General features: G+C 41.3%; 1 protein-coding gene across 4 annotated transcripts; it reads right to left on the reverse strand.

Annotated features, from left to right (window-relative positions):
• Positions 1 to 507: 507 nt before the first annotated feature.
• Positions 508 to 20,543, reverse strand: ARFGAP1 (ADP ribosylation factor GTPase activating protein 1). 4 transcript variants are annotated; one of them, XM_059862853.1, is made up of 13 exons: positions 20,406 to 20,543; positions 16,921 to 16,984; positions 16,005 to 16,114; positions 14,848 to 15,019; positions 13,818 to 13,918; positions 13,066 to 13,152; positions 12,466 to 12,562; positions 11,034 to 11,090; positions 10,808 to 10,840; positions 7,750 to 7,806; positions 6,397 to 6,456; positions 5,255 to 5,331; positions 508 to 4,801 (listed from the first exon to the last, which is right to left on the reverse strand). In XM_059862853.1, the coding sequence occupies exons 2-13, from the start codon at positions 16,978 to 16,980 to the stop codon at positions 4,474 to 4,476; spliced, it is 1,239 nt and encodes a 412-aa protein (XP_059718836.1). In that variant the 5' UTR covers positions 16,981 to 16,984; positions 20,406 to 20,543; the 3' UTR covers positions 508 to 4,473. The 4 variants fall into 4 exon arrangements, with proteins under 4 accessions (XP_059718836.1, XP_059718837.1, XP_059718838.1 ...); XM_059862854.1 differs by having other exon boundaries at positions 20,415 to 20,537; XM_059862855.1 differs by lacking the exon at positions 6,397 to 6,456.
• Between the last annotated feature and the right edge of the window lie 5,461 nt (positions 20,544 to 26,004).

Here is a 26,004-nt window from a genome sequence, read left to right on the forward strand (position 1 = left end):
CACACAGCAAGTAGGATTCAGTCCTGCTGACCAAGAACATAATAGAAGATATTTTAAATTTGCACAAAGCCAAGTGCAGTCATCTGGAGTACTCACGTGGCTGTTTGGCTCATGGAGGAAACTGGAATCTGAATGTGGAACACCACCATAGCTGAAGGATTTGTCAGAGGACTCTCTTCTTTCAGGAAAATTGCTTTAAAAGTTACCTTTTTCTGCTGTAAAAAGTGCCTCTGTGGACAAGCTAATAAAACTTTCAGAGTGCATAAATTTATCTGCACTTTAATTTCTATTTAGAGTTCTCCTTAAATAAGGAGACAAACAATGTCTCCAAACTGCTCCTGAGTTTGAAGTTAGACTGTGAAACTCCAATGAAATACAAATATGTTTTTGGCTCTATTAATGTTGGCAGCTTACTCTGTCCTTTGTTACTGCCAGGGAAGAATATGTCTGACCCCAGCACCTGGGTTGAAAATTAACTGAAGTCTCCCAAAAAAGGGCTGACCACCGTTCTGCTCCAGATCTCTTTGCTTTATTATAATACTCTTTAAAAGATGACACTGCAGTTCAAGTCCAGAACCACTCTACAGAACAATGAATAGTGTTCACTGAAATCACCATTCCTGTGAACTTCACAAAAAAACACAGCAGGAAAATTAAAGATACAGTACTCCAGACTGACCAAGTTTCTGCTGGCATGGAAATGAAAGAGGGTTCTGCAGCTAGAGGCCACTCAGTCATTAGGATCAAACTCTTAATAATGGCCATGGAAATGTTTCTTGATTTCTGCTTAAATCACTGATTGCTCAGACCTTTACCTGGGTCACTGAACTTTCAGTATTTCAGCCAGAATAAGCTAAGAACTGAAATACTTGTGTAGATTGCTACTCTCCAAGAGGACCACTGTATCTTTAAATGTATCCTGGATTAAACAAATGTTTTATCTACACTTGTTAAATTATTGCACAGACCATTACACTGACAAGTACATTATGAACCCATGGAATGTTACAGTCTGGCCTGGAAAACAAAAGCAGCAGCATTATCCTTGAGGTCTCAACCATGAGGGAGAGCTGGCCAAGCACTTCTTAAATTCTACTAATTATTAATAGGTTTCAATACACAAATAAAACATTTTAAAATAATCCCAAACTCCCAGGATTATGTTTGGGAGCATTCTCCAACACTTTCAGTGTTTTGCAAGTGGCACTTAGTTTGATTTCTTGACATTTTTCTAGTATCAGACTACCTGCAGGAATCCAGCTGCTCTGTATTTTCCAAAGCTGAAGCCATACAAAGAAATAAAAGCTTGGGTCACCAGAGGATTAGAACCAGCCATTGCAATGTCCAACTGGTGCAGCAATTTCACCTCCTGCACATCTCCTGGCAGCTTGTATGACCTAAACCTGTGACTCAGGGAGTGGGATGAAAGGGAGCAGAGCCCATGGTGCCACCACAGCCCTGCCACCTCACATGCTCAGATTCATGGCTGGATCCTCCCTCAGCCACGCAGCCTCAGCTCCAGCAGCCTGCACTCACTGCCTCTGCTCCTCATCAGGCCAAAAGGGGAGGATCTGGGGAGAGGAGGAATTAAAAAATAAAAGGGTCTGATTCATAAACACTTGCTCCACACATGCAACTTGATGGGATTTTCTTCACAGTGCAGACACCTCCCAGCCACCTACTCTGAAAATAAGTAAAATTCAATAAAACAGTTGGTGTGCAAAAAAAGAAAATGCCTTTGTTTTGTCTTCTCCTCTGGAAGGCATGATCACATATTCAGGCTCAGACAAGTCATTAAAAAATGCCCATTTGTTCATCAAACTGACCAGCTGGCACACTGGTTTTGTGTCTGCACTTAGACCTTCTGCCATTATATTGGTTTATTTGGATCTTCCAGTAACATCTTTCTGCCATTATACTGGTTTATTTGGATTTTCCAGTAACATCTTTCTGTCAGTTGCAGCATTTTGTTGCTTCCCTACAACAATGCAGAAAGAGATATGGCAACTGTTCTGTCCTTGTCTCCTCAACTGGAGGAAAAATCCTTACTCAAAGCTTCTGCTTGAGCAGGGTTCTGGCTGTTTGATTTAGAACATAGAAGTTTCAAAAGCTACAAAAATCAAATCAGAACAAACAAATGTCTCATGCCAATTGTGGCTGCAAGTGATACATAAATAAACCACTTTTGTCCCAGGCAAAGCTCACAGCTGAGGAGAACATGCACACACACATCACAATACCACTGATTGAGTGGACTGAAATAAAGATTCTCCTGCCACAAGCCATTTCAGGAGGTTTATGAAAGAGAAACTGTAATAAACTTGTACAGAAGAAGCCAAATCAGCTTCACACTGGGGAGCAGACACATTGACAAGGAGGCAACAGAGGTGTAAGCATAAAAAACGAAAGTTATGTTTGACATGCAGCTAAGCTATGACAAAATTATACTTGAGAAAAAACTGGAGAAAAAGTAGAAGAATTCCTTGTTTTGGTCAGGCTGTGAACTGCTGCCAATGGTACCACGAGCAGCATTGCAAACCAAGAGCTCTCGTGCCTTTGGCACTTCTACAGGGTCTGTGGCAGCAGGGACACCTTGGGAATGGCTCAGCCTGGAGCAGCACTTGGGTCTGAGCAGCTCTGGGTCCTGCTGCAGAGGCTTGGAAGCCATGAGCTTCAGACCATGCTCTCAGGAGAGGCAAGGGGGAAAAAAGAAATCCCAACTCTCAGAACAGGGTGAGAGAAGACTGAAAAAATATTCTGTTCAACATCTCAAAGATCCTAGGAACAGAAATACAGACTCAGGCTGTAAACAGTGCTACTTCTAGTCAGACTTAAGCCTTTAAAGTCTGCTACTTATGAGGAAATTAATTTTCTTTCCTTTTTAAACTCTTGATATTACTATCTACTCAAAAATCTCTGTGAGGAGTAAAAGAAGTGGAGTGTTATTTAAGGTAACTTTGACACCTTCAGTTGGTTGTTGAACAAATTAACCAGTTTTTAAAAGAAAAGTCTTTTTAGGTAAGTAACAGGATCTACAGGTTTCACAGAAAGAACTCCATGCTGGAAAAGCAGACCACAGAGAACACCATGATTTGAGTTTTCAAGTGAGCTGATTGTTTTCGTGATGAGGGTACATTCACAACCCACCCCCCAAAATAAAATGGGATACCAATGATACCTTGGTGTTAAAAGTCACAATTCTTCTCTAGAAGTTATGGTTTGTGTCATGCAAAGAGATTTGTTGGGTCAAAACTGACACATAACTGAATCTCCTGTTCCAGTCCTTAATGCTGACAAAGAGTTTCTCTTGTTTCCAAAATAGTGTTTCTTTAACAAGATCCAGGAAAAAATGTGGAGAAATATATGACAGAAACAGAGATACAGCTTGACACACTAAAGATCCATTTGGAAAACATCTGCTTAAATTAAATTTTACTGTTAAATCAAGACATCTACTCATCTTGAAAGGGGCTTGCTGCCAGGCTTTTTCCTCAATGTTCTTGTATTTTCCACCCATTTTTTCTTGCTGGAATCTTTTTTATATGCTGCCAGGTTGCCAAAGAGATGTCCAGAAGGACATAAGCAGCAGAAAGACTTCATTTTTTAACAGCATTAATAAAATATTACACAGGTAGAAGGAAGAAAGAGAAAAAAGAGAGTACATAAAATACTCAAACTGGGGCGAGGGTGTAGGTGAGGAAGGAAACCACCACAGCTTTGCTTTTCTGAGTAGCAGAAACTGCAATTGAGTGAAAACTCAATCCACTGAGTAAGGTGGGCAAAAAAAGCCATTCTGGATATCCCTTGAGAGCTCAGGTCAAACCTGTCAGTTTACACAAATAATTATCTAGCTCTAGATTCCTTCTGAATTCTAAAGGAGAAAAATAAGTTTGCAACTACTAAAAAAAAATAATGTCACAATGTTTAAAAACAAAGTTTCAATAAAAAATATGTTAAAGACCATCTTGAATTGCCAGACCTCCCGTAGTCAGAGCAATCCATAAGGCATTGGAATTCGATGTATCCAACTGCAGCTTGCCCAGTTAATGGCTGTCTTTCCAAGTCACACCCTGTCCTTTGTTTGCATTAAACACCCCAAATCTCAAATTAGATGAGGACTGGATGGAACACCTATTACCTACACATGCAAGGTTGTGCCATGGAAGTGTCCTTGCACTGATTTCTCTCCATTAACATTTGTGTTAAGAAAGTTGCTGTAGCCAGCTCCAATAGTGCAAGGAGAATATACTTATCACTATTCTTAAAAAAGGGAGAGCCACCTTTATGTAAGAAAAGATTCAGATGCTACTTTTTTTTTCCCTATACCGGGGTAGAAGGAAGGAGAATGAATGGGAAGCACAAACAGATCAGAAAGGTCAGCCATGACACTCCAGGTGTGTGTAAAACTTCCTCCCCTCCACCAACCAGCACAGCCTCCCTTTCCCAGCTGTGCAGAGCAGGGTTAACAGAGTTCTAAAAGTCATCCCATGCATTTTTTGTTGCCTTAGGAGGTTTTCTGGTCTTGCTCTCCCCTCCTGCGTTCTCCCAGTTGGTCTCCCAGTTTTCCCAGCTGTCGCTGTTACTGTTCTTGTTGGAGACCGTTCCCGAGCCCCACACGTCCCAGCTATCCGAGCTCTTCTTCTCTGTGGAATTGTCCACATAGGTCCAGCTCTCGCTGCTTGGAGATTTATGAGCTTTTGGTGCATCTGAGTTGCCAAAGGTATCCCAGAAGCTTTGATCTACAGCATTGTTCTGGTAGCCCTCCCCTCCACTGTTCTGGTAGCTGTCTCCCTCAGCTGGTCTTTTGGGGGATGGGGGGGAAAGGAAGGTAGAAATAAATTAGTTATGCCAAACATAACAGTAAAAATAAATGACCACAAAGAAAACCATAATTCTACTGCTAGTTGCTTAAAAAAAACCCTTGATGGTAAAGGAAGAACTAAATATTGCTCCAAATGACATAAGCTTGTTGCCTAATTAACAGATTTTTGTAAAGAGATTTAACAAGCCCAGGGAAAGGGTATGTGCATTTGGAATAAGTTTTAAACCAAAATACGTGCACTGCTTTGTTCTCAGTTTAAAAACAGTTATAAACAAAGTTATACTGAATTCCTCCCTATTACATAGAGGAGGACTATCAGCAAAGAATATGTTCTTAATATTGAAAAATTACCTTTCACTACTACACTACAGAGAATGTACAGAAGATAAAATTAGGTGTTTAAAGAGACAGAAAGCAAGAACAAAATACTACCTGTCAGAATTATCATCTGCTTTGCCTGAAAAGAAAGTGGTGACATCTCTCCATCCCTTACTCCCAACTCCCTGAACCTAGAGAAAAAAAAGACACTCCATTCATTGGGACTGAACCAACACCCCTGCCGAGCCCAATAGCAAAAGCCAGAACAAATTCCTCCACCTGTTCCCATAAATCAAACACATTAACTCAGAGCTCATTAATGTTTCTGATGGACAGTTATGTGGTGGATGTAAAGAACATACATTTGATAGCATTGTGCTGCTGGAGGAGGGAAGTAGGTCAGGTTTAGCTTTTTCACCCACTGTAACATCTTTTGAATCCTTTCCTAGACTTCCTTGACAAAAGTACTGGAATAAGTCCTTACATAAAATTAAACCTAATGAAAGCACTGCTGTTTTGTGATTAATGTAACTTGTATTTATATTTCTACTGCTCTACACAGCTACTTTCACTCTGTTTCAGCATTATTTCACTACCCATGTAAAACAGGCCAAAAGCTGAGAACTAGAATTGGATTAGAAATACAACTTCTGAAGTGACACCATGGAAGGTACTATTCAGAGTTAGAGCAGCCTGAGAGTTTCCAGGCTCTAAAAAGAACAAGTAACATAATTTATTTTTTTCAAACAGTACCAAATCCTAAGACACTGAGCTGGTCTATGGAAGAGTTTCCAGTGCTGACTTTCCCAGTGCTAGAAGACACACACTCCTGGGTAAGACCATGCAAGTTACCCCAGCAGATGTTAGTTTGTGCATGATTTCTGTGCTTGGCAGCCTCAGACACACTTACCCCGTCACCGAGAGCAGCGGAAGGCAAAGGAGAAAGGTGCAGAGGATTAGCAGGTTTTACTGTACCAGTGGGACACAAGCTGTCTCCATATTCCCTCAGACATTTTCTTTGCTGTTTATAACCACCCCATGTCCTCATTCAAATTACTAAGAGGACACCACCATGTCTGTGCAGCTTTAAACCCCCCAACAGAAGTGCTGCCCACTGAAAATTCCACTTTCCAAATTTCTCTATTCAACACAAGCACAGGCAAAAGCTGCACTGGGGTTTTGTATTATTTTTATGAGAATATGGAGACTGGCTTGACTTGTTTGGCCTCCTTAAAGCCAGGGAGGCCAACTCATACCTTGCTGGCCAATTGTGATACCCCCGTGGTGACCTCCTCAAATATTTTCCCCTCTTTCACCTATGTGGACCAAAGTATTGGTAATTAGTCATAAAACAAAGTATTACTGAAACCTTCAGACAGCCTCATTTGTGCTTAACAGCTAAAATGTCAAGAAACCCAGCCCCAAACTGAATCAAAATAGATTTAAGTCAAAACTAAGTAAAGAAAATTATATATAAAGTCTGTTGAACTACAGTGGAGTGAAGCTCAGTTCTTTGAGTTTATGAAGTTTTCTGTGGCTTCCTCAAAACCCGTTTTGAGGAAGGTATCACACCCAGCTCATTTAAACACAGTTCAGGTATCATTACGCTACTGCTGAGCAATAAAACACAAGTACAAAAAACATCTGCAAACATGAAGCTTTATCAATATATTCCACAGCATATAGATTTTGTTAAAAAACATAGCAGATCTCTTTTATTCTCTTTTATAGATGCTTATTTAAATATTAAAAGGGCTTTGAATTTTGGTGGAACACAATACAACAGGTACCTTTCACCACTTAATAAATGGCAGTTGTTCCAAAGCAAGTGACTTTGTATAACCACATAGAGAATAATTTTTCAGAAAGTAACACTTATTTACAACTAACAGCACAACATCCTAAGGGAAATTTATCTCTTTTTTTTAAACACAAAATGCACAATTTCTCATTAAATTGTCCTTCAAAATAAAAAGCTGCTCAAGGAAATGCACCCTAAAAATAACCCTGAAAATAATGCATCTAAGCCCTCTGAAATAAGCTGTGGATAATTCTAGGGAATAGAAAACCAGTTAGAGTCTTCTCCTGTGTTTGAAATGCCATGTAAAGAATGGTAAATTAATAAAGGTAATGGAAGAGGAATTTGTTTTAATCATATTGCAAACGTTCTCTTCAAATGGCTCAAAGATGTTCGACTGAATTAAAATAAAGCTGGCAGGTAGGTAAAACACTAGGAACTTAACACTCCAAGATACAACTACTAAAAGATATTAATATATATATATATATATATGTTCCAACAACTCTTTTCATATCCATTTAGGGTGCATTTTCCCCTTGTTCCATCTTCCATTATTGAAAGCATGAAATCCATAAAATGGTATCTAACAAGAGAGAATGTGACAGACTCTGGTGGACATGAGAGAGGTAGGTGGAGGGAGTATACCCTCATTAACATTTCTCTGATAACAGCCTAACTTGGAGTTGTTTGATGTTTCCCCTTTGCAGAAAGGCCCCGAGAACCTGGGCAGCTGTGGCAGCAGGAATCAACCACTCCCTGAGTGAGTACAAGCATTTTTCTGCAAGCCATTTACTAGATCCAAAGTTACCTTTTCCTGTGCAGGTTTGAGAACATTTTCATTTAATGTCTGACCTAACTCTGATGCCTATTTAAAAGCAAAACAAAAACAAAGTCAGTTATAATTTCTTTTTAAAAAAACCAACAAAAACCCACAGCCAACAACTTCTGCAGGCTCATTTCTTAGCAGTATCTCCAAAACCACAAGAAGCCTTTAGCTTTGATTCATACAAGCAGAATGAGCTGAAAAGCACACACAGCAAAGTGCTGCAGGAGACATTAAGAGACAATAAATTAAAATCAGATACACATGGCAATAGATGCCCAGAGCCCAAGCAAAGTCTGATCTTGCACTGGAAGCAGAAGCAATGGTGCAACCAGCAACGGTTTTGAGGATGGGCCCCTTGCTAATGCCTGCAGCTGAATATTTGGAAGAACTGTCCTCATGCCCCCTTATTTTTCCATACCAATTAAACTACTCCTAGAATTAGATCTTTTTGGCTGATTTTCCCCCAATTTCTCTGTCTTGTAGTGCTCCAATTATTATTTGTTAGTAAGAGTCCAAGTGTTTCTGAGCAATACACAAGAGCCAAAGTTGTGAGAGAAGATTTTTGTTATTTTCTTTAAAGCTCCAGGTTTGCAGGGACAAAAAACAATGAACTGCAGCAATCTGTTGCAATCCAGAACAAGATGCACAAGGATATTGTACTTCAGAGGCACCTTACAAAAATATAAGCCCACAGTCCAAGTCACAAAATTACTTTCCTACGGCAAAGCTGACAAGGACAGCAGGTTTAGAAGAGTTTGAAATCATTCCTTGCCCTACTACTATAAAAAGCCTTTGACAGATTTACACTTTCTTCAGAAGTGCCATATCATACTGAGTGCCACCAGAATTATCCTGGTTAATCCAGAAGGGCTAATATGCCAAGAATTAAGTTTGATTTCCTAAGGGTCCATATTTGATTAATATCACTGGTCAGGGTGTGAGCCTTCACTCATGTTCTTCCTGGGAATAGAGCACCTTCAACATCTTTCCTTCACAGACTCCGAGGTGTCTAAAAAGCCTTTCCCTAAGCCACAGCATTCCCAGGATCTCCCCTTTTCCCAGCCATTAGATCCAGTACTTCTACTCCTTACAGGATAAAAAATTCTTTGATAAGCAAAGGCAAAAGGAAATCTCACTTCCACCTAGTGAGAAACATGAATGCAAATCACAAAGGGATTCTTACCTTTGGAAATGAGGCTACAAAGTGTTTAAGAAAAAACAAGAAGGGGTGTTCTCACCTTTGAAAAACCCTCTGGAGTCTACTGAATCCAGCAAAGTGTTTATGTTTGGTAATAAAGAATGTAACACACCCAGACTAACAGTTCAGGTGTCCAAATGGAGTCACTGCTAGAATTAGGAAGAATTCTAATCTGATCTCTTACTCAGCCACATAATTTTGTAGATGTGGAATGGAAAGATTTGGGTACAACTGTATTTTCATCTAAATCATTTCATCCTTCCTTCCTATTGCTGAATTTAAGACAGCACTCTAACCACCATAACAAACACCTCATTCAAGTGTCTGCCTTCCAGCAACACCCAGCTCTTGGCACATTCCTGGGGCAGACATGCAAACAGAAATCCTGAAATCATCAGAGTGTGGACAGCAGCACAGTCAATTTTCAGACAGTGCACAGCTTGGGTATCTCTATCCAACTTCACAAATTTTAAGTAGGTTTGAAGAAATGTTACCATACAAAACACACAACATATTTCTAAACAGGTTTGATGTAAGGCAGAGAAAGAAAAGACAGCTCAGGAGCAAATGCACATATTCAGCACGAACAGACAAGGAGTCCATGCACAAGAACAGATGTGAGGGTGTTACCGGCTCTGGTTGCTGCTTGTAGCCCCAAAACTTTACCCAGAGAGCAAAAGAGAAAAGAGCAAGGAAGGTAGAAGTAGCTTTTAGCAAAAAATTGGCAGCATTTTTCCAGGCAAGTTAAGTATCATGAACCTTTTTCAACTTTTTACATCTACTGACAAGAGAAACAGTGAAATGTGTTTGCTCACTGGGCCACACATACACTTTCAACCAATGTAGTGCATTAAAAATGTGTTAAATCTGTTCTGCAATGGGTCAGGAGTTTCAGGAACAAAATTTAACCTTCAGTAACACAGCTTAGACTGTAGAGCATCATGTTGCTGCAGTCCTTTGTCAGTAGATGTGATGAGCTTTAAACTTAATATTATAGTTATTAATAATACTAAAGAAAGGGCAGCTTTTATTACAAAAGGAAAACTGCCAGAGGGAGTGAAGAGGAAGACCTGCAGAAAACTTAGTTGTTCTTAAGCCAAGCAATTTCAAAGCTTTGAAGTAGGAAGTTTGGGTGCTTTAACAAGACATTTTTGTTGCAAACATGGCCAAGTTTGGCCATTTGAAGGGTTAATATCCCAGTGCACAGACCTCTCTGAACACCTATAAATATCTGCATCTCACTCAGAACTGGGCAAATTAGGAATCCCATTCTTTTGTCATTTTTACATTTGAATTTAAAACTTGTCCTTGCAGACAGATCTTGCCTATGTCAGAGCTCTGTGTAATCAGGTCTGACTGTCTCTGTTTTAACCTCAGTTTGATAAATGAAATCCTTTTGTCATGGCTACTTTTTAAAAGACACACAAGCAAGTTAATTTATTAATAATATTGAGCAGTTCACACTTGTAACATCTTATTAGGCTTTAGCCATGGGAAGCTGGCTTGCCTTGTATTGCATCACTAGGAAAACTGCTTAGAGCTAGACCACATTTAAGATTCACAAAAGTAAACCAGGGGTTGGTTAAGTTTGCAAGCTCTGCAGCCTCTCCAACACATCCAACAGGAACAAACAGCAAAGTATCCCTGTTTATCTCTTCCTTAATTTGATCACTGCAGCTGATTGCAATTCCCATGGAATTAAAAGCTAGAACTAAACACTACTGTGCACTAAGAAGGAAAAGTACACTGGTCTGCTGATGATCAAATCTAAGTCAATTGGTGCAGGCAAACACATGGCACTTAAAGACAATTAGATGGAGTAAGAGCTAAATCTGTAATCACCTTTTGACTTGCTTGAGATCCAAATCTGGTAGCCTGTGTAGAGAAGCAAATACAAGCAGGTTTACTTGGAATAAACCCTTTGATTTTTAAAGACATGCATTTAGAAATGCTGCATGATCCTCTCCAAGGTAAAGGAGCTTTGGCAGAATTTCACAGTGAAAAGAGAATACCCATATCACAACCTCGGGCATTCCACTGCTAACTAAACCACATTTTATTTACTTACACCCTCTTTAGCAGCTGAGGCAATTTTGCTTGCTCCAGTGGTAAAACTGCTCCATCCCTTTAAAGAAAGCAAGAAAGTCGTGAGCTACATACAAATAGTAATAGCAAATAACCAAGTTTTAATGAAAACAGACTAGCTTAAGTCAAAATGCTCTAATACAGCTTCACCTGTAGTTGTAAGAACTACCTGCTACTGAGAAAAAAATTAGAGCCTCTCATTTAACTGAAATATAGCAATGAACTTCCAGTATTTGTGTGAATTTGAACCAGCCAGAGTGTTTCCGATATTACTCTGCTAAAAATATGTACAGGTGTGGGGAAAAATCATCCCATGCAGTGGAAGACAAATTATTTTCCTCACCAGGATGAAGACTCACGCAAGGAACTCAGCCTCCCAGAAATACAGGGCTTCAGGACACACTGCAATGTGTGTCTGTGCTCACACGAGGGCATTCCAGCCAGGACATTGAGGGAGATCCTGGACTCACAGAATGGCTCACGGGAACAGCAACAGTGGTGCCTCTCCTTGGCTGTCTTAGCTCACCTGCAATACACTGCAGATGTGCTTTCTAATCTGAACTCCATGGCCTAAAACTGTGAGATACCTAGAAAATATTTAGCTGATCTATACTAAGCAACCTGTGGGATCACCTGGAATATGGTGACCAACCTGTTCAAAGGCTCAGGCATTACCTTTCTCTGGTAAGTCCTAGTGAAATTATTCATTTATTTATTTTTAAATAAACAGTGGAACCTGGTCTGAGTATTTAGCTAGTGAGGCTCTACAGAGGGCTACTGGCCACTAACCCTGGTAGAATACCTTACTGCACTTCCAAATGACTTCAAAGCCCAAACATTGCTCAGCACTGTGACTATGCAGCCTATCAAAGCAGCAGTATGGCCCTGACTGCCTCTGACTTTATTCCCATTTTATTTCAACAATGCATCTTTCTCTATCTCTACTTGAATCACGACAACTGTTCAGCCATATGCTGTTATCTTTTCACACCCTGTCACAAGTATTTCAAATGTTTTCATCACTGTTCAGGGCTTCTGGCACCCACATAAACACACATTTCAGTTGTTTTCCTCTGAACATCCCTAATATAGTTAACAGATTTAGAGCTATTCCTTACAGGTAATTACAATTTTCCTTCAGCCCTGCTGATTATTATTTCTTAATCCATTGCTACATCCTCACTTATTTCTATGAACCGATACCAGACATAATTCTTAAGTTCTGCTCAAGTTTCTCCATTTGGCCTGTTAAAGTCCACCAGTAACTTCTTCACTCTTTGAGAATACAACCAATACTCTGCATCTCTCCATATCCACTTGCAGTCTTTAGTTTCTCCTCTGCATTCATATTCTACCATACCAGGGGCTAAACCAGAAGAAAACAGTAATTCAGAAAGCTCCAAGCAATTGCTTACCGAGTACAACGAGGACATGGCATTATTCAGGAAGTCATCCTCTTTTTTTGGAGGGTTTACTGTGTTCCCAAACCCCACGTAGCGATTCTCTTGGCCACTGCCACAGGAAAAGGAGTAAACAGTCCTTGTATCAGCATGCAGCCATTAAAAACATTAAACAAGAACTGAAAAGCATGGAAGGATGATAATTGTTTTTGCACCTGGCAAAGAAAGTCCTGTAGCACCCAGCACCAAAAATACAAAACTACTCACTTCATAAAAACACCAAGGATCCACTGAGGAATCCTAGCACAATATAATTTCCTCTGTGCAAGCTAATGTGGTCTTAATGATTCTCCAGGTTTAACAAATCACTGACATCAGAAAGCTGAGTAAATCCTAATAAAGTGACACATGAAAATGAGAAAAGGAATGAAAGAAGTTTTATAAATGCCTCTGTTTAACTCAAATCACACTGTAAAGTACAACATAAAATCAGAATTCCCTGGTTTGGAACCCACCACAATAACATTTGGAGTTACAAATTTTTTCTTCATTGCTTCAAACATTTTATTATGCTAAAGAGAGAGGCACCCAGAAAGTCAGTAAATACTGCATTACCCTTGGTAGGAGCTGACATCATCATTTAACCAGTCTTCAAAAGCCTTGTCAGAAGAGGCAGTTGCACTCTGAGATTGTCCAGCAGAACTGAAATAAAACATTGAAGAATCAAAGCCATGTTAAGCAAAACCCACCAGCTCAGCAGTACAGCTTGATGTATATCACCATAATACAGGTTAGAAATTGATTATTTATTTCATCTATCAAGAAGGGAACTCTAATGCAACCACTAAAAGGCATGAAGCTCTTGTTCCTTTGATTTACAACTGCTTTTGCAGTTAAATAGGATCTTTAGTGCACACAATAACAAACACTACATACAAAAGCAGAACAACAGAATTGCTGTGGTACAGAGCTTTGATGCTCCCCTGGTAATTAGCACCAGAAGGGAAAAGTCTTCTTCTTTTTCCCTGGCATCCAAGCACAAACTGGCACAGCACCATAGTTAAGGTGAGGATGTTACAACCACCTGTGAGTGACACAAATGTCGAATTTCAGGTGCATTACAAGTCAGGATAAAAGAAGCATGGCTTCCTCCCTGCTCTTGCTCAGTTCTCTCTGCCATGGTTTAAGGCTCAGGTGCAGGGGGTGAGAATTCTTACAAAAACAAAGTCCTGCTACCTTATACTCCATAACTTCAGCTTGTTCAGACACCAGCACCAACAGGGTAACAGCAGACATGAAACCATCAGGTTTTGATGCTGTGTCTGTATCTGATGCTGTATCTGTAGCAACATTAGGTAAGCACATACCGGTGAGCAGAAGACAGAGACATTTTAGGCTGAGGTGGGGTCCAGTTCCTGGCAGGAGAAGTTTCAATGGACCACTCCTTGCCTTCAGCTACTGTAGCTACCTACAAGAGGCAGAATAGTCAAGAATGCCAAGTCAGATTTCATACACATTATAAACTGCTTGTGTAACACGAACACAAGTCATTTTTCCAATTTGCTGCTTATCACATTTTTCCAATTTGCTTGGATCACTCAATTTTTTTTCACAAGGAAGAAATTTTTTTCTGACTCCCAGGTTGTGATGTTGAATTGAACACTGATTTTATTTCAGGCAACTGAAATAGAAAATTAGACAACTTCCTCAAAGAGGCAGGTTTCATTTGAAGAGGAAAGATTGGATTAATGAGATGTAAGCACTAATCACAGAGTAAAGGAGGAACAGAACTACATTACTGTTGTATGTTACTATACACACTAAAGATTCATCAAATCACTTTGGATAGAACTGTGCAGCTGAGGTAGTGAACTGAGAACTGAGACAGCTCCACTGATTAAACAGTTGCAACAAACTGCAGCACTGCAAATGGGAGCTACCTCAGCTAAATGCAGAAATGAAAATTTCAATAGAAAACTCTTACAAGACTTGGGAAGAAGCACTCTAAGACCTTTAGGGTCCCAAGAGGGCAGTCCTGGACTGCCAGCTCTGAGGTACCAGACCCTTGAAATACCCTTGGGCTAAATTAGAGAGTTACTCAAAATAAGGAAGTTAGTCCAGAAAAGCTTCTGCCTGCCCAAGACACTCTCTCCTAACCCCACCTTATCTCCCTGGTAGGACAACATTCCTTTGCTCTTCTGCCAAATACCTGACCCGTGAACTCATTCAGGTTTGCATTAACTCTTCCAGGATTTCACTCTCTCACATTTACTTTTCCAGGAACCACTGCACAGGTTCAAAAAACTGCAATTTCCTTCCTTTCAAAACCAAGTGCTTACAAAGCACTTTGATATTTTCAGATCACAGGGGTGAGAACACACCTAAAACTGAGCCTACCTGGTCTCTAAACAGAGCTGCAGCTTTGCTGTTGTATTTCTCCTGCATTGTCCAGCATGGATCATAATCATCTTGAGACTCCAAGAACTGTCGGAATTTGCTGTTACCTCCCGCTTTCATTTTCTCCAGCTCAATATCCTTCCACTTGTCCATGGTTACAGAACGCACAAAACTGAAAAGCAGGTTTAAAAAAAATAAAATTTAGATCACAGCTTGTTGTAATTTCATGCTGTATCAACACTGAGAGAAAAAAAGCTTATTAAAACCTATCTCAAAAGTTGAGAGTATAAACATCTTAGAGAACACTCTCCAAGTAGAGAAAGACAGATCATCATAAGAAGGTGGGCAGATCCTCACTGAAATAAGCCAAAATCGTGTCATTTATTGGCATTTAAAGGAGACAGTCAACAGAAGGCAAGTGACTGAAAAAGTAGCTTCCTTCAAAGTCCAGAAATTATTCTAGCCCACTATGTAACAGAAACTTTTTCCACACTTCACTCTGCAATTTTCTTTTTCTGTCTATTATCATCTATTTTGATAGTAGGACTTGATGATCTTAGAGATCTTTTCCAACCTTAGCAATTCTATGACTCTATGTCCTCATCTCAGAAATTTCATCTTTTCAACCATGCCACACACAGAACAGTTAAAAAGGCTCCTTTCCTATGCAACTTCTACTCACCAATGAGCTTCAGCTCACCCCTGGAAAAGCAAAGAATGTATTTCTGAATGTCCTCCTTGCTTTGGTGATTTCCCTCCTGGACTTCCTCTCCCTTCCTCATGTGAGTAACTGTTCCCTGCTCTGACCCTATATTACAGACACACTGAGTCTCCAGAACCCCAAACAGTTCTTATTCCACAGACCCTCATCTCAGCTGAGCACAGTTCTTAGAAAACAACAAAAACTATCATTTATATTAAAAAGAAAAAAGAAATCTCCTGAACAGAATAAAGCTGTTTTTCAGACTAGTTTTATAAGCAACTAGTTACAGACAAGGCACAGAGAGCAAAGCCCACTTTGGAGAGGAGCACAAAGCAAAACTGCCAGTGAAATGTTGGATTTGAGACATCCTATACAGTTGCACAGGACAAACCAAGACATGCTGTTCACAGGCATCATGAACCCTGAGGTAATGCAATTCAGTCCAAAGGCTGACCTGAGGTGAACTCCCAAGCCTCGGTGTTTTCCTGAGCACTCCAGACAGATCCAAATTCCATAGGTCACACTCACCCACTGGGGGTTAAATGCACCACATTCAAAACAGACCTGTGACAGAAAAACAGTTACTTCTGCAATCTGTCATCACTGTCCACAGGAAGTTTTCACAGCTCAAAAAGGCAAATCATGAAAATATCACACACCGAAAATAAAAAGGAAGGGTTCTCAGTGTTTGGAAACACCTTCCCTGATATCATAAACTTCCTTCAGGTATTTATTTATGCAGCTTGGATTATAAAAATTACTGTACCAACTACCAAAAACCAGTGAGGAAATACAGACAAGCAAATGGAAATTACCATGCAAAGAATTAATTTTGATTTCATTTCCGTTGCCTTGAAAGAAAGTAACCAAACTGAATTCTTGAGGTTTCCTTGGCAAAATAAAAATGCAATATTTAAAGTTTGAACATTTTTTCAGTCACACTACAGATTGGCAGTGAATGGTAGCAGATCTAAACAGATTTTTTTCTTTAGAAATAGCTTTATTGCTCATACAGTGCAGTAACTTCAGTTTTATGATCAGATTCTCCACTCAAGTTTTAATGTATTGGCATAAATAAAACTGAATCTTTCCATGGACTATCACATTTAAGGAATAATCAAACTACCCCAGACATCACTTGTTGAAAAGACCCCAGGGGTTCCAGCATTACTAGAACTTCTGAAATACTTGTGCCAAATATGCAGCAATGTACTGTAATGCATACATGAGATATCCAAATTCCTATGTTAGCAGTAGTGAGCCACAGAACAAAGACAACAGCAGCTGTAGCAGACCCTAAGGTACATCTGGAGTAGGTAAAAAGCAAATGCAATTCTACAAAACTGATCTAAAGATCATCATTTTCTCACATTGTTCTCATCTTGTGCTCTGACTTCCTTGAGTACTTTCCTTGTTCTTGGACTTGCCATGATTCTGCAAAGGGAGAAAAAGAAAATAAGTCATGATTAGGGATTTGAAGTTGGTAGGATGCTCAGTACCTCACAAGCAGAGCTCTGTGACAAAGAGCCTGGAATCTAAACCACTGACTCACAACCAGCTGCAGAGGAAAAACAGACAAAGCAAACCACCATAAACCCCACAGTCTTGGCTTTCCATTTACTTTGCACTTTTGGGGTGATTTATTCATCTTAACTCCACCAGTGGAAAGGTGTAATTCAGTCACGGCTGAAAAGTGGGCAGGGGTGATAAACACAGGAATTTTTCCATGTCACAAGTGGTATCAAAACAGACTCTATTGGCTGCTGCTCCCAGGCCCATCCACTACCCTTCCTGAAAGCACTTCCTAACATCCATGATTTCACCAGATCACATGCACACAACTCATCAGACCTACGCAAAAAATAGCAGAAACTCTTACACCTCAGAGAGCAGAACATGTTGCTAAAAGAGCCCTTTACTAGATGATACAAGAACTTGTAATTTTCCAGAAATATTGAGTTTGTTTGTCAACTGAATTCTAAGAAATTAAGGCAATTCTTGAGACCTTTTACACAAAATAACATTGTAATTCAACAGGCATGTCTCACTGGCAGACCACATCATCTCGCTCTAATTTTTATGATGCAGAAAACAGCAGGGAGTAGTGTCAAGCTATGGATAAAATTCACATTAAGACAAAAAATGTGATTCATGCACAGTACACTGCCTGGAAAAACCCAAAGTACACAAAGCACTCATGATATGAAGAACTATAGGGTAGGGTGCAGAATAAGGCTGCAATTTAGATAAAAAATAAATTCCTATTACCAACTAATAGCATAATATTTAAATTAACTTTAAATAAACAACATCTGTTCTCCCTTTTTACTTCCTCTCCATCTTATAATTTCTACTTCAGAAAACAAACTTCTAAGATGTAATAAGAGAGGGAAGTCACCAAGCTGACTAGAAACAGCATCAACTATTAAATGTCAAGCTTATTGGCCAGTCAGATACAAACCATAAAACAGTAGGTTGATATTTTCACCAAACACTGGCGTGAGAGGCAGAAAGGCCTTCATGCAACTAGTTCACTGTGCTATTTGAACAAATAATCAAAAGTCCTTAGAACATCAATAAAATTAACAAGCTCACAATAGTTTTAGAAGGTAAATGACTGTTACATACAACAGTCCTAGGGGACAGAGGAAGGATGTATCTTTAATAAATAAAGGAAGGGTGTTTAAAAAGGTAAAATGCTACATGTAAGGAAACATTGCATTTGTATGACTGACATCAAGTTCAACCTCTCAAGCAAAGCAGTACAATAAATAGTTCTGTGCATCACCCACTAAGATACCATGACTCAGAAAAGAAAAAGCTCAGTGTTGAACCTATGTATTGCCACTGCTAAAAGCAGAGAGTGTTTGTAGCAGAAGTCACTGCTTTTTATCTAAAGCACTTATTCCTCTGTAAACATCTTGTTGTCAAATGCTTAATTCTGTGGAATTTAAGGTGAAGTGCTTTCACTGATGTTTAGAATGTGCCACCTTTTCAGCCTTAATTACTTTTTATTGGGCAAAATGAGGTAATTGTGATGAAAGTTACTGCAAATAGTGGTGAATAAAATCTTCCTGCCATCATGCATGAAAATAAAACTGAGCACAGTTATTTTTATCAATAATCTAATAAAAATTGTGTGACTCTAAGAACAGGAGAATGGAAGTGTGTCAAGTGACTCCTAATATAATGAAACAGACTTTTTCCAACAGCATTCCAATAACATTTAGCCTTCTTTGACTTACTCATGTGCATGTGAGCAGGGAGGGAGATAGCAATATATGCATTTGCTCATGTTCTACTAGCAACCATAAACACATTTATACGACTCCCAACCTCTGTCTTCAATTCCACTATCTGTCCCTGGTGAGATAATGTAGAATTCTTCCTCTGCAGTAGAGAAATTAGGTAAATAACTCAGCAGGAATAGCCAGACAGACATCAGTGCACCCTCTGGGCCCTCCTCTCTGCCATTATTGCTGCTTGCTCTTTGCATGCCAACACCTCTTCCTCAGGAATGAATTTCCCCAGCATCTTCCTGTACATTACTGACAGCTTCCAAAGCTCCCCTCTTTGGCAGGATGTTCAATCCCCTTACCCCTACCATTCCTTTACCACTTTTCCTCCTTTTTCTCAGGTTTTCAATCAGAATAACCAACAGAGGCAGTCTACATGCAGAGGCCTTCCAGCCTCAATGGCAGATGAGCAAGGCTGGAGCTGAACAGGAAAACCTCTTCCCACTCCAACTCTGCACATGCCAGGAACTCTCTACAAAGCAGAAAGTTACATCCATCCTCCAACAGCCAATATCCAGCCCCCTTCAGAGCTTATACACAAGTTTCAGATCTCCAGCTCCAAGGTGACAGAGGAAGCAATTGCTTTTGGTTCTGCCATAACTACCTTTTTTTAAACAAAAACTGAAAGACTGGCCAACTGTAGTCTGAACATGCACCCAATCTACATGCACCAAGTTCCCTGCCCAGACCATGTCTGCCTCGTGGGAAGGCAGAACTTCACCCACACCATGACATCCAAGAAAAGGAGGAGGTAACTAAAGGCAGCAGCTTTTCATCTTGTCCTCCTCCACCATTTGGAAATAAAGGCTAAAGTAAAAATGCCATGTTCTAAACTTCTTAATAGATAATATCTTTAGAGGTGCCTAGTTTGCTTTTAATGATTTTCCCACAAAACTTTAAGGGTTCAAATTATCATTGATTACCACCAAAAAACTGAGCCCTGGTAACTGACTGGACATATAACCACTGTGCTGTTTTATGACTAAATACTGAAGAAAGAAGCCACCTTAAAGAAATATACATTGTTTTGATCTAGTAGAAATGGACATAAGCAGCGAAACAAATGTTTAGTTTCAGAGTAAGTTTCCATTGAAGAACATAAATATTTTTGACAAGGATTCCAAAGTGGAAAGAGACAGTTTCACACAGACCAATCTTACACTCTTATTTCTCAAACAATCTGCTCCCAGAGCAAAAACTAGATATACACCATATGAGTTTTCTGGTTATGAAATCTTTAGTTTGCTAAACAAGCAAAAAGGCAGAAGTGGAAATAATACATAAAAGGACTTTGCTTCACTGATACAGCAGCAAATGCAGAGCCAGGCTGCAAAGGGCTTTGCAATTCAGCACACGGAGAGTCAGCAGGTGACGTGGCCTGGTGACTTCACGGTCCTGAAGGCTCCCTGCGAGTCCCACCAGTGCAAAAAGGCCGCAGAGGCTGAAAAACCCTTTGCAACATCACACTGCGCCCACCCCCATGGAGCTGGCATGGTTCTCCTCCGCAAATACCCCAAAGATGGCTGTATACTTTTATAGCCGAGCGGTTTCACACTCACCCGCCTCACCGAGAGCCTCGCAGGGCCGAGAGAAGGGCGATTCCTTCAGGCACACCTGCGCTACCCGGATCCCAGCGGCGTCCTGCAGCCTCCCTCAGAACATGGCCGGGTTCCGCCGAGCCCTCCGGCCTCTGCTTTCTAGGCAAGAAAATAACGCAGAAACAGCTGAAATAGCGGGCAGGGTGATGCCTCCTGCCCGCCACGCCAGCCTGGCACCCGCAGCTCGCCCGCCTTCGGGACCGTCCTGTGCGACAGTGCGGGGGCCGGGCCCGAGCGCCGCCACCTCAGCGCTGCGCTGGGGGGCACGGGCGGCCCCGGCACGGCGAGCCCCAGCGCGGGGAGCCACGGGCACGCACCACGACCCTGAGCAACACTGCTGCCCCTGTCTCGGTCCCAGTCCTGATGCCGGTCTCGGTCCTGAACCCGGTGCCGATCCCGGTCCCGGCCGCGGCCCGGTCCCGCCCGGCGCCGCCGACGTTGCAGGGCGCGAGGCATTGTGGGCGCGCGGCTTAACCCGCTGCGGGCCGGGCCGGGCGAGGAGCGCCCAAAACATTCGGTTCTATCCAACTCCGCGTGCTCCAGAGAGAAGTTTAAGGGATGTGTTTCAGGGCAAAGCTGAAATAAAGCTTTAAAGCGAGCCTTGCGGGCGCGCTGCTCTCCGTGCGATTCCAGGCTGCAAAAACGACCCCAGGGGTTTATCGCTGAGGGGAGGCTGCCCCTGGGGGGAATTATGTGGAATTACGTGGTTTTTCCTCACACACCTATGGATGTGAGCAAACAGGGTTTTCAGGTGATGGCCCATTTTGCTCCCAAGCTGGGAATAGCAGATGGAGGGGCTGGTTGGACCCCCAGGCCTTCCCCGGCTTCACGTCCAGCTCCGCCTGCGGTGCTGAGGTCACAGCTGGAGCACTGGGATGGTTTGGGGTACCTCAGTCAATATATGGAGGAGCTAAAGCTACTAAGAGCATCCCAAGGAGGCCACAAGGATGAGGAAGGGTCTAGGGAAAGCCATTAGAGGAGCAGCTGACATCCTTGGGTTGTTCAGCCTGAAGGAGACTAAGGGGAGACATCACTGAGGTCTGTGCTTCCTCATGAGAGGAACTGGAGGAGCATCTCTGCTCTCTGGACACCAGTGATAAGATACAAGGGAATGGCTGAAACTGTGTCAGGGGAGGTTTAGGCTGGATATTATGAAAGGTTCTTTCCCTAGAGGGTGGTTGGGTGCTGAACAGGCTCCCCAAGGAATGGTCATTGCCCCAGGGCTGCCAGAACTCAAGGAGCTTCCAGACAATGCTCTCAGGGATTCACAAAGTGGGATTTTGAGGTTTCCTGTGCACCAAAAAGTCTGGGTTGGATTCAATGATCCTTGTGTGTCCCTTCCAGCTAGAACTTTGTCTCCAGAGATCCTCCCGACGGTGAGGGTGGATCAGATGGAAAGAGCACCCAGAGCTGCTCTGTGGTGCTTGGAAGCATGGGCCAGGCAAGCACATTTATGCTATTGCTAACTTCTTTTTAATCATCAGCTGTAGGCACAGGGCAATGATTTAGTGTTTACATCTGAATCCCACAGAGACAATACGCTGCTCATTTCAGTGCAACTCCTAGTCTGGCCTCTGTACTTAATAAGTAGGCTATTATCTGACTATCAGCGCACGGGAGATTAACAGGAGCCATTTTCATTACCATTAATGGTGGCTACACACATAATGCCCTCACATCAATGAGAAGATAATGGGCTCTTAAGTGTGCGTGTGTAAGCCGACAGAGGAAGGGGTATGAAATATAAAGCAAACTCGGCTTAAATAACTTGCTTTTCCAGTTAAGAAGAAAGTAATCTCTTCTCATAAGCACCATCATTTTCTGGTAAACATGAACCAACAGGCAATGAGGTTCCCATTACACAAATTCTGTGTTACAGGGTCTAATGAGCATATTAATCTTTGTTTTTCCATATAATTAGGAGATAATCCAGGGATTTGTGTTGGCGTTGGCTCTGCAGTGGTTCTGGGTGAATGTTGTGCTCACAGCCTGAGCCAGGAGTCATCCTCAACCCCAGACACACAGTGAGCAGAAAAGACTCTGCGTGAGGGCTGCAGGATGGGGCTGTCTGGTGTGCAGCAGGAATGAAGGGATGCCACAAACATTTGTCTTTCTCAGCAAGCAAATAATTGTGTGCCATTGCCTGGCAAGTCCCGTTTGCACCGTTCCTGGAATTTGGGATGGGTGCATAGCTCTCTCCCCATCTCTGCAATGTGTGGCAAATGTCTATTCTGAGATAATAGATAATGCCAAGAAAATACATTTGCAAAGGCAGCCAGCACTGCCTTCCCTACTTGTTCCCTTTATCTGCTTATGAACTGTTTCTAGCTTGAAACTAAATGACAAATATTTTTAGCACAATTGCCATTGTTATAATTGTTATGCCCAATGTCAAGAACATATGAAACATGATGATAAGGAACAAATTACAGCATAAAATAATACAAGGCAGGCACAGTATCCTTGAGCTGTTTTCCATGTTGAGATTTTCCAGATAGAAATCATTTTGCTTGGCTTCAAAAGGACAATATGCAAACATGTAAAGGTCAGTCTGATTTGAGAGCACAGAAAACAGCTAGAGCCAAATTCTGCAGAGATTTCATGAATAAGTTCACCATAATTGCAGTGAAGAAGACTAACAGCAAATGAAAACTTCCTAAGATAAGCTACCTAGTGTATAATTTTGCTTGTAAATTAATGATTTTGTATGATGGCTTTGAAACTTCTTAGGGGAAAAAGAATCTCTGGAATAGGATTTAAACCAAAGAGCATGCATTTTCACTTTTTCCTGTTTTACAGATTTACTAAACCCTTTCTAATCTATTAGTAAGACTAGATTTTGCTTATTAAATATTGCAGTCCTTGCCATTAATGAAGTGACATTATGTCTCGGTTTAAATCACACAAAAATACCTGAAAATTTCTCTTCTAGAATAGCTGACAGCCCGAGCTTCAAATATTAAAGGCAAAAGCCTTTTTGGACTTGTTTACTGATGCCTGTGTGGGCTGAATTACAACCCTCACTAGTAGCAGCACTTGTCATGGACTGAGAAACTGTGATTTTTTATTGCCTTTTTCCCTCCCAACACACCTGAGATGAGCCACTATATCAGGATGTCACAACACTTAAATTGAGGGGGAACAAGAAGAAATGCAGATCCCTTCTTAGATAAATCTGCTTAATAAATCTGAGGAGCAAGGAGCGAGGAATGGGCCTGTTTGCATGATAAATGTCACAACTGGAATTCTGTGTTGTCACCGTGTGTGACTTATGGAACCGTGTGAATAAAGTACAACTGTGACTGTAACACAGAAGTGTGTCTGTAACTCAGAGCTGTGTCTGTAACCGTGTGAATAATAATGCCACCCCAAACTCAGCTCTTCTAATGCCAGGAGAGGTCTGGTTAATTGATGGGGCTGTGGTAACACCCTTTTCCTGAAGGGCTTTTTGGTACTTCCATGTTGCCTGCTCTGAGTAGCACCCTGGGGACTGCAGGTTGAGCCACCAAAGGCTTCACCTCATTTTCAGCTTCACAAGCTTGAGAGTTCAAAGTGACTTTGGTGAGGGTCTTATTTTTGTAAATCTCAACAGAAGATTCCTACTAACCTTATATCACATAAAAAATACTAGAAAAATTGTATGTGACATATTTTCTGCCACGGGATGAAACACCAGTTGTTATTAAATGTTTATTTTTATATTATTATTTATTATGCTGAATGGATAAGATTTATTTTTATTAATCATAGCACTCGGGGCTATTGATACTCATTGCATTTGGCAGCCACAGTCTAGCAAACCTAGCCAGCTACAATGAATATTGCCATTAAGCTACAGAAATGTCACATGCACTCAATAAAAGAGTCTCTTCCCTTTCCTTGTACAGGGAACATAATTTTTTTTCCTTCCTTTTCAGCTGAGAAACCTGTGTTTTCTGATACATTTCCTCAGTTAACTTGACACTGACACAAATCAGTAACCCCATCTAATGACAAGCACAGCCCTGCTCGTGGTCAGGCACCAGAAGCCAGAGTTTAGGCAGGGCTTTAGTCCTACAGCTAAATCACAGTCCTGCCTATGCCATGACCACACACCACAGGCTCCAGCACTGAATTTCATGACCAGCTCTTCAAAGCACAGACAAGATCAGGACGGCAATCAGCCCCCATCCTTCCTCTGCATATTTATAGGGAATTCACTTCTGATTGAGCTCCCTGTGCCCACTCCCCCACACAGCTGGGAGGGCATTTTAATGTGTGTATTTCTGCTACCCATCAGGTCACTCAGACATCCTTTCATTATATTTTTCCACCTCAGAGCTAGAGCTGAAACAAAAGTTAAGTAAATGCTTGTATTTATAAACCCCCATCAGTCCTTCTCCCTATGCACATTTTTTTAATTTCAAAATTGAACAAAATTTGGAAAGCTTTTACATGAGACCACAGGAAGCTTTACTCTGATATTAGAACAGCAAACAGAAAAGCAAAACCTTTTCTTTTAAAAGCAACTCTTACTCCACACAGCTTTAACTTTGTGTTTATGTCACATCCATGTGTGTCACATCACAGTTTGTAGCACTGTCAATCAAAGCTCTCAAAGTGGCCAGTTTGGTCCAGGAGAGGGAAAAAGCCTGGAAGTGCTGCTTGAATCAACTCTGTGGATATTCAGAATGAACTCTGGGAGGCTGGTTCAAGTGGCTTATTTCCAAGGCAATTAAGTCTTTCTTAAGTAAATGTGTATAAAAAATGCTCCCTCAGCCTGGTGGCACCTGACACTGCTGACTTCTTAATACGCATTAGCTCTCCCTGGCTGGGATTGGAGAGAATATCACTGAAAACACAGCAGAAAATAGCTGGGTTTGTGTGTGTTTGTGTTGGAATCTTTGGCTGCATGTTCCATCTCTCCTCGGGGCAGGACTCACAAACGCCAGCTCCTGACACCGCACACCCACACTGCTGATGTCCTTCAAGAGACATGCTTAAAGAAACTCGTTATTGATTTCTTCTCCATCACATCACTTGAGACTTGTTAAATTGGCTGAGGGAAGTTTGTAATCATTTGAGAGGAAGAAATGATTGCTAAGCAAATGGGGAAGCAGCTTTTCTAAATGAGAGCGCCCTAAGCCAGTGCCCGAAACTGGAGACTGCTCTCACCCTTCAGGCTCTCTTTTTTGTCATATCATTTGAGAAATGCAACTGTTGCATGGAAACCTTGAATAATCACTTGGTATCAATACCCAGGGACCTTGGCAGCTGCATTGAATTACTCCTTGGTCACAGTGCCTAGTGAAACTGCGGCTGGAAATGTGGCTGCACTCATGCCAGCTACTCGGATTGCATGGCTGAGGTGCTGGGGTGTCAGCTGTGCTTCTCCTGAGGGGTTTAACCCTTCGGGCACTGCCTCCTCTCTGCTCCAGGCTGTGCCTGTTTTGTCAGGAATGCTGACACAGAATCATAGAGTAATCTAGGTTGGAAGGTGCAAGGATCCATCAAGCTCCTGGCCCCGCACAGAACAATTCCTTCATGTGCCTGAGAGCATTGTCCAAACATTTCATGAGCT

This window comes from Haemorhous mexicanus, chromosome 18 (assembly GCF_027477595.1).
Source record: "Haemorhous mexicanus isolate bHaeMex1 chromosome 18, bHaeMex1.pri, whole genome shotgun sequence".
Lineage (NCBI taxonomy): Eukaryota > Metazoa > Chordata > Aves > Passeriformes > Fringillidae > Haemorhous > Haemorhous mexicanus.